This window comes from Oncorhynchus mykiss, chromosome 9 (genome assembly GCF_057628025.1).
Source record: "Oncorhynchus mykiss isolate SJ-2025 chromosome 9, ASM5762802v1, whole genome shotgun sequence".
Lineage (NCBI taxonomy): Eukaryota > Metazoa > Chordata > Actinopteri > Salmoniformes > Salmonidae > Oncorhynchus > Oncorhynchus mykiss.
In genome coordinates, this window is record NC_143030.1 from 16,762,052 (window position 1) to 16,777,385 (window position 15,334).

Genomic DNA, 15,334 nt, shown 5'->3' on the forward strand with positions numbered 1-15,334 from the left:
TTTCCTATGCACTGATTATAAGTTGCTCTGGATAAGAGTGTCTACTGAAAGCATCTCTTACCTCCACAGGGCCAGGGGGTTGGAGTCGGCCCGGGGTTGGGGAGGCCTCTGAGGCCCGTGGTCACCCAGGGCGGTGGGGATGGGGGCCCTCCTCTTACGCCTGGACTTGCTGGTGTGGTTGACCTGGAGGTGCATGGCCATGAGCTCGGCCGAGGAGGTGCGGAAGGGACAGAACAGGCACTGGTTGAGGGTATCCCCTGCTCCTCCACCTCCTCCTGGTACTCCATCCTCTTCCAGACCTCCGAGCCCAGGGGAGGGGCGGCGGGAGAGGTCCAGGGGCTGGGACAACAACCCTCCCTCCTGGGAACCCCGAGGAGCTGACCCCCCTCCCTTCCGCTCCCTCCCATTAGCTGGCACCATACGGCTGGTGGTGAGCGGTTTGCGGCGAGACACTTTGGGTGCCTTTGGTGGGGTTGGGGTGGGGGTGGAGGTTGGTGACTCCCCCGTCCACCCTCCCTCCATCCCTCCCTGGTACAAAGCCCCCATCACCCCGGACAGATACCGGTACTGGCTCTCCAGATCTGCCTCTCTCAGTCCCTCCATGGCCTTCGCGTGTTCCCTGTCTCTCTGCTCGGGGAGGCCCAGTATCCAGGGCTGGTGCTGATTGTGCCTGGAGGAAGGCGTCTCCGCCGGGCCTCTGGTGGCCGAGCTGTGGTTGAGGCTCTGGGTCCGGCGCTGCTTGGCCATCCCCTCCCTCCCCTCCCCCTGTGGAGCTCCTCCTCTGCCCAGGGAGGCGGTGGTGAGGCCTGGTGAGGAGGCGGTGGATGAAGAGGCTCCCATGGTGTTCCTCTGTTCTCTGTGGTGCCTCTGGAGGTGGTACTTTAGAGAGCCTGACTGGGTGCCAGCGTAGTCACAGTGGGGACATTTATACGGTCTCTCCCCTGAAAGAGATACATACACAAGTTGTGGTTATCAGGGCACTGGTACAATGGAGGAATGTCAGTAGATGGATAGTAACATTTGTATAATTATAATTCTGCTCAAAAACCCACATTTAGAAAAGACCACTGAACTAAAGATGGAGCAGCCCATCTGGCATTTGCCCAAACTTCACTATGGACAGTCTGTTTCTTTCCACAGAGAAAAGAAAAACAACAATTCTGCGGACCTTGAGGCCCGGATTTCTGATATAGGGCACTTTTTTTGGGCTGCCGTTAAGGTGACACTAGTGTCAAATGCACGTTAGTTTGCAATTTCGTCATGTAAAAACTGATGCACTGGCATTTTCCCTCCCTAACGCCAGGTTTGACCTGTCTTGTGTCAGCACTCTTTCTCTCAGATGGAAGAAAATATTTTAGGCGTGTCCTTAAACATATGATCCAAAGTGCTAATTTCAAGCAGGGTTGGTAGAGATATTTTAAGCCCAACCAAAAGCTGGTTCTAGTGGTAACACAGTTGCTATGTAATGAATTTCGACAGCAGAAAAACAGCCTATCCAGGTTTTGACTTGCAACGACATACTTTTTTTAATTTACGTACCTTTATTTAACTAGGCAAGTCAGTTAGGAACAAAATCTCATTTACAATGACTGCCTAGGAACAGTGGGATAACTGCCTTGTTCAGGGGCAGAACAGCAGTTTTTTATCTTGTCAGCTCAGAGATTTGATCTAGCAACCTTTCAGTTACGGGCCCAACACTCTAACCACTAGCCTACCTTCATCCCCCTTGGAGCACTCCACAGAGCTGGGATTTATGGAAAAGTGGCCAGAAAAAAAACATTGCTTAAAGACAAAAATAAGCAAACATGTTTGGTGTTCGCCAAAAGGGATGTGGGAGACTCCCAAACATATGGAAGAAGGTACTCTAGTCATATGAGAATAACATTAAGAATTTTTGGCAATCAAGGAAAACGCAATGTCTGGCGCAAACCTAACACCTCTCATCACCCCAAGAACCCCATCCCCACAGTGAAGCAAGGTGGTGGCAGCATCATGCTGTGGGGATATTTTTCATTGACAGGGACTGGGAAACTGGTCAGAATTGAAGGAACGCTGGATGACGCTAAATACAGGGAAATTCTTGAGGGAAACCTGTTTCAGTCTTCCAGAGATTTGAGACTGGGACGGAGGTTCACCTTCCAGCATGACAAGGACCTGAAGCACACTACTAAAGCAACACTCAAGTGATTTAAGGGGAAACATTTATATGTCTTGGAATGGCCTAGTCAAAGCCCAGACCTCAATCTGGGCTTTGGGGTAGCAGGTAGTAGTAACCTGGTGGTTAGTGTTGGACAAATAAACCGAAAGGTTGCAAGATTGAATCCTTAAGCAGACAAAGTAAACATCTGTCGTTCTGCCCCTGAACAAGGCAGTTATCCCACTGTTCCTAGGCCGCCATTGTAAATAAGAATTTGTTTTTAACTGACTTGCCTAGTTAAATAAAGAAAGAATGAAAAGAAAATCCAATTGAGATTCTGTGGTACGACTTAAAGATTGCTGTACACCAGCAAAACCCATCCACCTTGAAGGAGCTGGAGCAGTTTTGCCTTGAAGAATGGGCAAAAATCCCAGTGGATAGATGTGCCAAGTTTATAGAGACTTACCCCAAGAGACTTGCAGCTCTAATTGCTGCAAAAATGTGGCTCTACAAAGTACTGACTTTGGGGGGGGGGTGAACAGTTATGTACGCTCAAGTTTTCATTTTTTTTGTCTTATTTGGTTCAGAAGAAAAAATATTTTGCATCTTCAAAGTGGTAGGCATGTTGTGTAAATCAAATTATATATTGAATATATACATATATCGACATTGAAGCCATGCAAATACTTGTGTGGACTGCAAACAGATTCAAAATAACATATTTAGCAAAGACGGGAGAGGTCTACATTTTACAATTTTGTCTGTAAGCTCTTTAACTAACTATAATGGACTAACATTTGGAATTAGAGTTGATTCCAAGTCAATATGTAAAAGACCGTAAATACACAACTTGAAGCAACCACATATTCAGCCATGGAGCACTTTCTGATTGGCAACGCCTCGACACACCCACAATTTGTTTTCTCATGAAAAACCCAGCCCTTTCACGGCGACATTTGCATCTGCGCCAATACTTGTGCTTGTGAAAATAGAAAAAATATTTCTTACACATCCCCGAACCTACAGTGCTACCGCCCAGCGCTTCGATTGACCATTGCATTAGGTTCATTAACATAGAGCCAATAGAGTACATGAGAGGAAACTATATGGTTATTAAAGTATTAAATGAGGTTGTAGTTACACATTTCAAACAACAGATGGCAGTGCTCCATCACAATCTAGAACCCTGACAGGCTTCAATTGTACTTAACTAGGCAAGTCAGTTATGAACAAATACTTATTTACAATGACGGCCTACCCCGGCGACGCTGCGCCAATTTTGCGCCGCCCTATCACGGCCAGATGTGATGCAGCCTGGATTCAACCCATGGACTACAGTGACACCTGTTACACTGAGATGCAGTGCCTTAGACAGCTGCGCCACTCGGGAGTCCCTACTAGAGTGACATGGAAGACATTCCATGTAACACCCCATCAGACTCAAAAGGAAGTGTTAAAAGTAAATACTGCTAGTGGCAATTTACTGAAGTATAATTATTTGCCAAATTAATTTGAACAGACAGAGCAGAGGATTGTGTCTAAGAATCAGCAACTTTAATAGTTAGAATTTAATGAATGGTGTATGCACTTAATTAGATGTTAAGTCCCCAATATAGGGTTAGGGTTAGTTAAGGTTAGTTGAAGTTTAGTGTGCTAGAGTAGACTGTAGTGTTAGTTATTATTTGTCTGAAATCCAAATGGATGTCTAGCCCCTTACTTTCTAGCCACTTTGAGATCTCATTGAACAGGTGGAAGCGGAAGATGGAAGATATGGCGACATTTCCACACAGCCAATCAGAAAGTGAGATGAAGTTATTACCGTAACGCTTATACTGTATCTTATCCAATCATCTCAGATCTACAGGAGTGCCTAGGCCCTAAGTTGGATAGATACGCATAAGCGTCCTAGGCCCTAGAGTGTAGGGTTTACGGACTAGGGGTTGATTTGAGATCCAGCCATTGTTAGGTGAGTTGGTGGGGGGGGGGGGGGGGGGGGGGGGGGGGGCTAGTGGCAGGCTCACCTGTGTGAACTCTCAGATGCACTTTAAGGTGATGGGAAGAGCGGAAAGCTTTACTGCAATAGGGGCAGTCTTTCACCCCCGTGCCTCGCACACGCTCCCTAGAGCTCACCGAAGAGCCTGACGAAGAGCCAGACAGACCATTCTCTCCTGGAGAGAGAGAGAGGGAGGGAGAGGATGGGGGGAGGGCGGGGAAGGGAGAGAGAGAGAGTGAGAGGACGGGACAGAGGGAGAGAGAGATAGAGGGGGGAGAGCAAGAGAAGAAGGGAGAGGGAAAGAGAGAGCGAGAGAGGGAAGAATGGAGGATAGAGTGGGAGAGAGAGAGGGAGAAAAAGGGAGGGAGAGGAAGGGAGAATAAGAAAGACGGATCAGAGATTTGACAATGGAAGAAATTTAGCGAGTGATATTGATAGCTAATTGAGTTGCTAGCATCTACACTCACCCACTCTTTCTACAAGCGTTTTATTTGTGTCCTGTTTTTCTCTAATGAAAATGTAAAACAAACGGAAGACATATTGGAGACGTTTTGTTGAGGTGAAGTCATGTCACCGTACCTTGGAACTGTGACATCACTGAGTGGAACCCTCCGACTACTGCTTGTTGATGCTGATGCTGAGATCCACTTTGAAGTTTGGACTCCTGTCTTTTTTCAGTACTACTTCCTCTCCCTCCTCCTCGTCCTTCTGCAACCCGGCTCCCCCCTCCATCCTCCTCTCCTCCCCCGGTGTGGCGCGGAGGGTGACCGTGGCTCTTCTGGGGCCGCTGGACGTGGACGCGGGCGTGCGCCACCACCTGCTGCAGGCTCCGGAACAGCTTCCCACAGTCGGGGCACTCCCATGGGGCTCCGGAAGACGACGGCTCCTCCCGGGGATCCAGACCTCCAAGGTAGGCCCTGACCTGCTCAGATTCTCCCACCACGGTGCTCCTGGATGTGGCTCGGTGCTGCTGCTGCTGCTGGGCCTGTTGAGCTGCTACCAGGCTACGAGCTACAAACTGCCACATGGCTATCTGGTCTCCTCCATTTGTTGTCTCTCTTCCTCCTCCTCCTCTTCCTCCTCCCCCGTTACCGTTCCCCATCTCCGCAACCTGAGCCACTGCCTGGAGTCGTTCCATGCAGCTGGCGCCGCCGTCGCTAGGCAACCCCAGGTAGCCTAAGATGGCAGATTTACTAGAGACTCCGGCGCCGTCCCTGTCGCCCCTTCCTCGTCCGCCTCTCCCCCCTCCACCACCACCTCCACCCCCACCACGAGCCAGCAGGAGGCTGGAGTAGAGAGCGTTGAGGCCCTGGTTGGTGACTGAGCCTTTGGGCCCTCCTTGTTCAGCCCCGGCGCCAGGGGCCACCTGCCCCACCAGACCGGCCTTCAGGCCCAACTTGTTGAGGTGCACCTGTAACAAAGTTTAAAGTCACAACACATCTTCAATAGTTTGACAGCTGCTATAACAGAATATACTGACACATACACACACACACACACACACACACACAAGGTCACACACCTTCATGTGGTTCTTGAGGAACCAGGGCTCCTTGAAGCCACGGCCGCACACCTGACACTTGTGGTCCAGAGAGTCCTTGTGCTTCCTCATGTGGCCCTTCAGGAACCAGGACTGGGTAAAGCGCTGGCCGCATGTCTCACAGCAGAAGGCAGGCAGAGGGGATACCCCTGGGGCCGGGGCTGTGATTGGGGTGATAGTGGGGGTGGGCAGGGGTGCGTCTGGAATGGGGGTGGCGATGATGGTAGTGGTGGTTACAATAGGGATGTGTCTGGGGGTGTAGGGGGGCAGGGTGGGGAGGTCCACAGGTGGGGAGAGGGACAGGGAGGACAGGGAGGGGTGGCAGTCCTGGAGGTGTGCGGCCAGGCGCTCCTCCTGGCTGGCAGAGAAGGGACACAGGGTGCACTTGTATGGGTTGTGGAGGATCCGGACGTGGCGAGACAGCTCCGAGGCGGTGCGGAATTTACCTTTGCAGGCATGGCAGCGGAACGCGGGCGCTGCCGCTGTGACGGCGGTAGCTTTTTCCAAGATGGTGGGACCCACACCACCCAGGCCGCAGGAGGAGTAGGGAGAGGTGAGGGAGAGAGAGAGGGGCACCTCCTCGGTCAGCAGAGGGGTCAGCTGTGTGCTGTCGTCCATCAGGAACTGCTGGAGGATCTGGTGATCCATCTGGAGAGCCTCCTCTAGGGCTTCCCCTTCCCTGTCCTCCCCTCTATGGCCCTGGGTGAGAGATCTAGACAGCGCGGGGCTCTGGCGGTGGATGTAGTGGTTCTGCCCGATATCCTTGTCGTTCTGGTGGGTCTTGGACCCCGTCCCAATGATGCTACCGGACCCGGTACCGGTCCGGTACAGAGCTGAGGCGCGGCGGTCCCTGTCTAGACTGTGAGCGCGGGCGTGGAGCGACAGGATACTCTGAAAGCGGAACTTCTTCCCACACACCAAGCAGGGGAACTTGAGCCCGGCCACACCCCCAGAAACACCCACCACCCCAGGAATTGATCCTGACAGACACCCCCCATCCTTATGGAAGAGCTGGAGGTCCAGCTCATCACTACAGGTGGCACCCGGCTGCCCGGAGGACAGAGCCAGTTCCAGGGCCCCGAACCCTGAGAGAGGGGCTGACGATGTCGGAGTGGCCGGAGGAGAGCTCTCCAGAGAGGGGCTACACACCTCCCGAAAACCCCCTGGGAAGAGAGCAATGGCTGGGGTGGGGGACAGAGGGACTGACAGCCTCTCTTCATCCTCTTCTTCATTGTGGTGATTGAGGGGGAAGGGGGAGAGCGGGGAGTAGGGGGTGGTGTCTGGGGTGTCGGAGGACGGGGTGTGGGACAGGGCTGTGGGACTGAGGGGGACAGGCAGGTCCAGGAGGCTGTGTAAAGGGGAGAGTTGGGAGCAAGAGTGAAGGGAGGCCAAGGGACTGTGGTCCAGAGATGGTAGTGTAGGGGGTGACTGGGGCGGCTCACAGGACAGAGCCAACACACACTCAGGAGGAGAATCCATTCTCTGAAAGAGAGAGAGAGAGAGAGAGAGAGAGAGAGTCAGGTGATGACATGGCAGTATCAGATTGAGAGAGTGAAAAATTTTAAATTGTCATTAGAGATCAACAAGGAAAGGACTTGATTTGTATTATTTGACATCTTCAGAAAGAAAGTACAGGAGAGGGTATCAGAGTGGCAGTCCTTAACATGCCTCATATCTGGATATTGAATTACATGATGCAAGGCAATGAAGAACAGTTTGTTCTCATACCGCTTCATTGCTGGAGAGAATGGAGAGCGAATGAATGACATTTTATTTTCGTGTTAAATCGCTAGTTGGCAACCCATCCCTTTTGGGATTCATTTACACATAAACCAACTTTACAATAATTCACTGTGATGATTCAGTGATAATTCTTCCGGTGTTCTGTACAGAACTCACCAGTAGTATGTGTGATGCTATGCCATGCTTCAGTTTCTTGGCAGAGGGGGCCTCCTTTAGTGCTCTGAGAAACACACACAGTCAATATGTTATCACATATGTTAAAAAAAATATGTTAAAACACACATATTTTACATTATAACTCCTCCTGCTGCATACTCCATTACACCGAAGAAAAATTAACATATTGTTCATCCATGTGGTGTGTGTGTGTGTGTGTGTGTGCGTGTGTGTGTGTGTGTGTGTGCGTGCGCGCGTAACATGCGTCAGTCTGTCTATCTCTCTTTTTTACAGGTGTGTGCTTAAACGTGTAACAGTTGATCACCTGTTTGATGTTAACTTAACCATATGTTTGATGTCTGTGTACTGTATATGAACGGGGGTGTGTGTGTGCGTGTTTTCATTTCACGGCGTGTGTATTGTGTGTGTGAGCTAAGCGCACCACAGGACACGGACTGTCCCAAACAGGATGGGCGCGAGATGTTTTGACTTCCCCACACACCCTTCCTCTGTACTCATACAGTAGCAGCTTAACCTTAAAAAAGTCCAAGCCCACTTTAACTAACATATGGAATTGTTTTAGGATGGTGATACCAATGATCATTTAGCAATTTGATTTACAATTGTAGGACCCCTGTAAGTATTAAAAAATATATTTTAACTTTAAACAGTATTTGATAAAATATTGAATTTGGCATTTACTACTATAGAAATGTACTGATGCCATAAATGGCAAAACAGACAGTCAATAAATAAATCATAAGGAATAAGGTTTTGAAGTGTATTTCCTATATCTAGGAGATAAAATAAAGCTCAGGAAATATTTTTGTTTTTTGGACACATATTCAACCCCTTTTTTCGGGGGTGGGCACAAAACGACTTCCCTACTTCCATTCATTATTTTATACCGGTACCGGTTACATTCAGTAACAGTCAGTCAGTCCCGTGACACTTGTGGGGGTCGTATAGAGAACACCATTGTGTTCGTGAGAGTCTCTTTCCATAGAGTGATCGTAAAACATTTAAATGTGTTAACCCTCGCAAGGCGGCAGGCCCAGACGGCATCCCCAGCCACGTCCTCAGAGCATGCGCAGACCAGCTGGCTGGTGTGTGTACGGACATATTCAATCAATCCCTATCCCAGTCTGCTGTCCCCACATGCTTCAAGAGGGCCATCATTGTTCCTGTACCCAAGAAAGCTAAGGTAACTGAACTAAATGACTATCGCGCTGTAGCACTCACTTCTGTCGGCATGAAGTGCTTTGAGAGACTAGTCAAGGATCATATCACCTCCACCCTACCCGACACCCTAGACCCACTTCAATTTGCTTACCGCCCCAATAGGTCCACAGACTATACAATCACCATCACACTGCCCTATCCCATCTGGACATGAGGAATAACTATGTAAGAATGCTGTTCATTGACTACAGCTCAGCATTAAACAACATAGCAAACTACCTGCCCTCCAGGACACCTACAGCACCCGATGTCAGAGGAAGGCAAAAAAGATCATCAAGGACAACAACCACCCGAGCCACTGCCTGTTCACCCCGCTTCCATCCAGAAGGCGAGGTCAGTACAGGTGCATCAAAGCTGGGACAGAGAGATTGAAAAACAACTTCTATCTCAAGGCCATCAGATTGTTAGACAGCCATCACTAGCACAGAGAGGCGGCTGCCTACCTACAGACTTTGTATCTTTGGCCACTTTAATAAATGGAACACTAGTCACTTTAATAATGTTTACATATCTCGCATTACTCATCTCATATGTATATAATGTATACTGTATCCTTCACTATCTATTATTTACTATCTATTGCATCTCAGCCGCTCTGTCACTACTCATCCATATATTTTACATATTCTTATCCCATTCCTTTACTAGATTGTGTGTATAAGTTTTTGTTGTGGAATTGTTAGATAGTACTTGTTAGATACTGCTGCACTGTTGGATCTAGAAGCATAAGCATTTGTAAACCTTCAACCAGGGATGAGGAAGGCCGACAAAGAGGGATGCGGTGGATTAAGATTCAGCCCATGCAAAAAACAGACGGCTTTTTCATTTTTATTATGTTACTTAGATTGACGCACAGGTATTATTCAGACACACACACACACACACACCTGAGCCTACAGAATCACAAGCAACCACACACACAAATCTGAACACATACAACCACACAAAAAAACACACAACCCACTGCATTTGAATGTTTACAAGAACAGACGCCAATTATATGTCAGGCATGTTTTCACCCGCAACTTTAGTAACAGATCAGAGAAGAAGCACTTGAAACACACGGTCGTATACAAGGTCATCATCATTATGGCTAAACAATCTGTGTGTGCAGATTTGTGTACGCTCTGTACGTCTGTGTGTTCATATATACTGTGTGAATGTGTGTGTCAGCGGGCCAGGACCACAAAAAGCCAGTTGACATTTTAGCTGCGCCATAACAAACAGGGATATCACACCGTATCAATCATACTCTGTCTCTTCCTTCTCCCCCTTCTCTTCCCTCTGCTCCCTCTCTTCTCTCTCTCCTTCTTAATCCACCATTGTTGTTCCTTCTTTTCCCCGTCTCTCTGTTTCCCTCCCTCATTGTGATTCTATTCTCCTCCCATCCCCCTCTCTTTCTCTCTCATTCTCTCTCGCTCCCTCCTCCTTCTATTATTCACTCATTGTCTTTCATTCTCTCACTCCCTCTGTCTTTCTGTCCTGCGGCGGAGCCAGTTGGCACGGTGCCAGGGAATGCTGATATCAGCTGGTAGATTGGGGCCTGCCAAAATGGCGAGGAGAGAAAGAAGGGACGAGGTAGACAGCGAAAGAGAGAGATAGAGAGAGAGGAGGGAGTTAGAAGAGGAGGGAGTTAGAAGAGAAAGAGAGAGAGAGAGAGAGAGAGAGGAGGGAGTTAGAAGAGAAAGAGAGAGATAAGGAGAGAGAGAGAGGAGGGAGTTAGAAGAGAAAGAGAGAGACAGAAAAAGATAATGAACCGCAACTGAATTAAAAGATCAGATGGTGATTTGATGGTGATGTGATTTGTCCTTTTCAAATATCAAAAAAAGAGACAGGTAGATAGTGAACTGGGGTTTTGTTGTAGGTGGCTATTCATAGTGGTGGTGTGGAGATAGATGGCGGACAGTGTGTCTGTGTGTGTGTTCGCATCGTCTGATGTGATGGCACTGTAATTTGAATGTCTGTTGAATTGTTCTGTTGAGGAATGAGGAATGTGTGCTTGATCGGATTGCAGATTATCCCAATGGAACCGTAACAAAGCATACACTAACTAACTGATTTTACAAAGACTTGTGAAAGCTTCAAATTATACTCATGTTTTCCCTAGTATCACACACACGCACACAATACAGTCAAATATTTAAATCACCACTGTAAATGAACTAATTTTATTGTACAGGTTGACAAGTGTTTGGGCCATATACAGTACATGTATGCAAGTATCAAAGATGCAATGCAATCGTATCACTACGACTGTGTCGGTACAGTGTGTTAACAACTCAGTATGTGTATTTGAAAGACTATATCTCAGTGTAGAAAGAATGCACAAATGTAACTATGTATAAAGTACACCTACTCATTCAAATGTTTTTCTTGAACCCTTGAATGAGTAGGTGTGTCCAAACTTTTGACTGGTACTGTATTTGTGGTTGTGAGCTGGACACCGCTCAGGCAAGTTCATGCATGGCCGTTACAACTCTTCATACGAGGGTGTGGATCCTAATGTATTTATAATATTGTCTAGAGGCTCATCGTGTTTACTGAAGGCAGCTGAGAATCAGGATTTCTATGGATAGATGTTTGATAAAGGGGTTGTGTGAGACTTCTGCATCTAGTTTCTTAATGGCTTTTAGTTACACGTTATAGTCAAAGTATGTCGGTGCACGTGTGTCACGCGTGTGTGCGTGTCATTAAAGCTTACATGTGTCTTAGAATGAAGAGTTTGTGTGTGTGTGTGTGTACTGTAAGTACGTGTGTGAGGGCCGATGTTTTTAAGGGTGTGTGTGATCGATCCTGTGTTTAAGTGTGTGTTAGTGTGAAAGAGTGTCTGTCTGAGAGCGTATGTGTTTAAGTGTGTATGCGTTAGCGAAAGTGTGTATGTATGTGTGTTCTCTCTGTGTGGTACAGTAACTCAGAGCCTGATGTGTTTTTTATCACCGTGGTCACGCGGAAAAACTTCCCCACAGACGGGATTCATTTCCTGTATTTCACCTTTCCCTGAACCCCCTCTCTCTTTTTTACTCCCTCCCTCGCTCCCTCTAACTATCTGTATCGGACTCTTTCGTTATCCCCCCATCACAAAGAAGAAGGAGGGAGGGTATCTGACTTCTCTGACTCAGTCTTCTGATTCTTGCCCCTTGGCCTCGTCTCACCTCTTCTACTCCTCTTCACCTCCTCCTCTCTTCTCACTCGGTCTTTCCCCTTCCACTGGGTGGTGATCAGTAGGACACAACGTAGAAAAAGTTTTTTCAACAGAGAAAAGACAACATTTATGTCTACGGGACAGGACCCTGTTCTTGCCTCTTCTCCTTTTCCTCTTTATAGTTGTCATCCAGATGAAGGGAAGTATGCAAAGGGACATATGATGACGCAGAAGTAACATGTAGACTGAGTATGAACTGGAAGTGTAATGCTATAAGCAGATGTTAGTGTGCATTAAAAACCTCAGATTCCTTAGCAGACATTCCATAGATGTGTCTCTCACTCAAGACTTCAAATGTGCAGATCTCATCTCTATCAAGGCATAATGCTTCATAAAACGATAGCAATTAGGCCAATCTAACCTCAAAAGTGTCCTTGTAACTTTTATGTGTTACAAGTGTTACATCTTCTGTAACATGAATGTGTGTGTCTTAAGGGCTGAATCAACTGGTAGTTTGAGCCTGACTGGCCTGCCAGACCAGACAGATTCCATTACATCATGAATATTGACACTGTCTGGGAGACTGGGTGGTCAAGCAGCAAGCTGGCCTCTAGCTTGCTGCTTGAGTAAGTTTATTTGTATTAATTTAACCTTTATTTAACAAGGCAAGTCAGTTAAGAACAAATTATTATTTACAATGACGGCCTAACCCAGCCAAACCCTAACCAGAACAACTTTGGGCTAATTGTGCGCTGCCTTATGGGACTCCCTATCACGGCCGGTTGTGATAGCCTGGAATCGAACCAGGGTCAGTAGTGACGCCTCTAGCACTGAGATGCAGTGCCTTATGACGCCTGTGCCACTTGGAAGCACCTTGTAATTAATGTCCCTTATAACGGTGAACATACACTGACTTATAGGTTGTATCCCAAAGGGTACCCTATTCCCTATTACCACATAGGGTGCCATTTGGTACGCAAGCATATAATTTGCTCACCACACTTAGTCATCAGTTATGTGGTGAGTAGAGGCTACACGTAAGATTAACTTAATTACAGTGTAATTACTAGTTACTTTCTCTCTCGGATGTGTTATCTCAGAACTTATGAAATTCTAACTCTAAGAGGTCTACTTGCACCATTACGGTTTCTTAGGTTTCTTGTTTTCTACAAAAACATTTACAAGGTTTGAGAGCTGAAAATGTTGATGGAATATGCTACTCTAAACTTGGTGAAGGGCTAAGAATTATTGCTTGTAAGTGTTTTAAATGTCACTAAGGAGGCCGAGCAGGTGTTTATCTATCTATCCCACAGACCCTTCATGACCCAATTAAATCAGTCACTTGGTTGGGACGCTCCAAGGGATAGCTAGATAGCTAGATAGATAGATAGAGAGAGAGAGAGAGAGAAGGAGAGAGAGAGAGAGAGAGAGAGAGAGAGAGAGAGAGAGAGAGAGAAAGAGAGAGAGAGAGAGCACCTAGATGTTGCACCCCTAAAGTGCTGTCCTGAGGAGATGCACTGCATTAAAGACATGCTCCGGGAACTTTGACAACTACTAAGTATCTTTTAAACCTCTCGCTTTGGGCTGGATGTGTCAAATGTGTAGTTCATACATGCATAATCTATGAGCAGAATTACTGTCTTCTCTCAATTAGCCACGAAATCCCTAGTTTGAAAGTGGAAGCTGTCCCTCCATTTTTGGCTAGAACTTGAATTGCTAGAGGTCTGGCCCATATCGGAGGACGAGAAAAGTGCCATCATGGATTTCATCTTGAATTTCGCTGCCAATCTCCCCCCTCCATCACCCTAAAACTAAATCAGACCTTCTCACATTTTGTCTAGCACACGTACGGAAGGCTACATAAAACAATCCCCTATTTTATATCAACTTGCGTTTTCAGAATGTGATTCAATGTTGCACGCAACACACTTGCTACTTTCTTGCGAAATAACTAGTCTGAAGAAGGTGAAAGGTAGCCAATAGCTACAGACAGTGAAGCTCGTACTCATGAGAGGTGAGGCTAGAACAAGTTTACCGGTATAGCCTACGAATCGTCCTGGTAAATATAGTAGTAGGCTGGTGGGAGGACGATATTTTTAAAAACCGTTTGGTAGAGTTGGATAGGTGTAGCCTAGCCTGCACACATAGAGGCTACCTACATTTGGTTAAACTGGTCATCTTAAAAATGTGCCGTACGCAATGTGTCTCCAACAAAATAAGAAACCTGTCTAAACCTGTCTAAATCTATGAGCAGAATTACTGTCTTCTCTCAATTAGCCACGAAATCCCTAGTTTGAAAGTGACAGTTTTTCTGGAAGCTGTCCCTCCATTTTTCCCCATATGGGCCAGACCTCTAGCAATTCAAGTTCTAGCCAATCAGCTTCAGCCCCTTGCCATTTGACTGATTGCTAGCACACACAGCAGAACGAGAGAGTAATGACATGTTGCACATATCTGCACATATCCCAGCTAGCAATGAGGAATCGGCCCTCTTCCGGGGGGCTGGAACTGATTGAATCGGCCCGGAAGCGGGTGTCGGGCTCGGCCTGGAATCAAAATGAATGACTGCCCAGAATCGGCCCAAGTACATCAAGCCGTGTCCGTCTACCGGAATTCAGCCGACTTAGCCTGCATCTTACCAGAATCCCCCCAGAAGCGGCCCGATGCAAATTTAAACAAATGTCTACAAAATGACCTGATTTAGTCATTTTAATTATTACTATTTTACATTTTATACATACAAATTATACCCATCCACAAAAAAAACATTTTGTGTCAGCGTGCATGCGCCTGGCTCACCAGGCGCATGCACACCATGTGACAAGGATATCCCAGCCGGCCAAACCCTCCCCTAACTCGGACGACTCTAGGCCAATTGTGAGTCGCCTCAATGGGTCTCCCGGTCGCGGCAGGCATAGGTCTCGAACCAGCATCTGTAGCAACGCAGTTTGCACTGCGGAGCAGTGTCTTAGACTGCTGCGCAACTCAGGAGGCTCCATCCACAAAGTTTTGAATGCTTATTAATTGACTTGTACAAAGTATTAAAATACTAAAATATTACACAGGACTCTTAAAGAATTTTGTTTAAATGTTAATTGTATTTTTTGATCATAGAAACAATGAGAAAATATGGAAAAATAAATAATCAAATGTTAATTATATAAAGCAGCACGTGTAATCATCTGTCAGAGAGTAGCCCCAATCGGCCCGAGCCCCATGTAATACATTTGGGCCAGATAACTCACACCGGAATCGGCCCGAGCCCGAAGTAATATATACATTTGGGCCTGATAATTCTCACCGGAATTGGCCGGAGCCCCAAGTAATACATTTGGGCCAGATAACTCACACCGGAATCGGCCCAAACTCAATCCCCGAGTC

The 15,334-nt window shown here is 47.0% G+C and overlaps 1 protein-coding gene across 6 annotated transcripts in view; it reads right to left on the reverse strand.

The window, feature by feature from the left end:
- Nucleotides 1–15,334, reverse strand: part of LOC110531538 (zinc finger protein 219) — a 61,421-nt gene that overhangs the window by 5,743 nt on the left and 40,344 nt on the right. For 5 of the 6 annotated variants that reach the window (XM_090183551.1, XM_090183552.1, XM_090183554.1 and 2 more), the window contains 5 exons: nucleotides 7,570–7,633; nucleotides 5,653–7,152; nucleotides 4,710–5,541; nucleotides 4,159–4,305; nucleotides 62–941 (listed from right to left, as the gene is read on the reverse strand). In XM_090183551.1, coding sequence (XP_090039677.1) covers nucleotides 62–941; nucleotides 4,159–4,305; nucleotides 4,710–5,541; nucleotides 5,653–7,149 — 3,356 coding nt within the window. In that variant the 5' untranslated portion in view covers nucleotides 7,150–7,152; nucleotides 7,570–7,633. The remainder of the gene's footprint in view (nucleotides 1–61; nucleotides 942–4,158; nucleotides 4,306–4,709; nucleotides 5,542–5,652; nucleotides 7,153–7,569; nucleotides 7,634–15,334) is intronic. The other variant, XM_021614753.3, reaches the window with a different exon arrangement.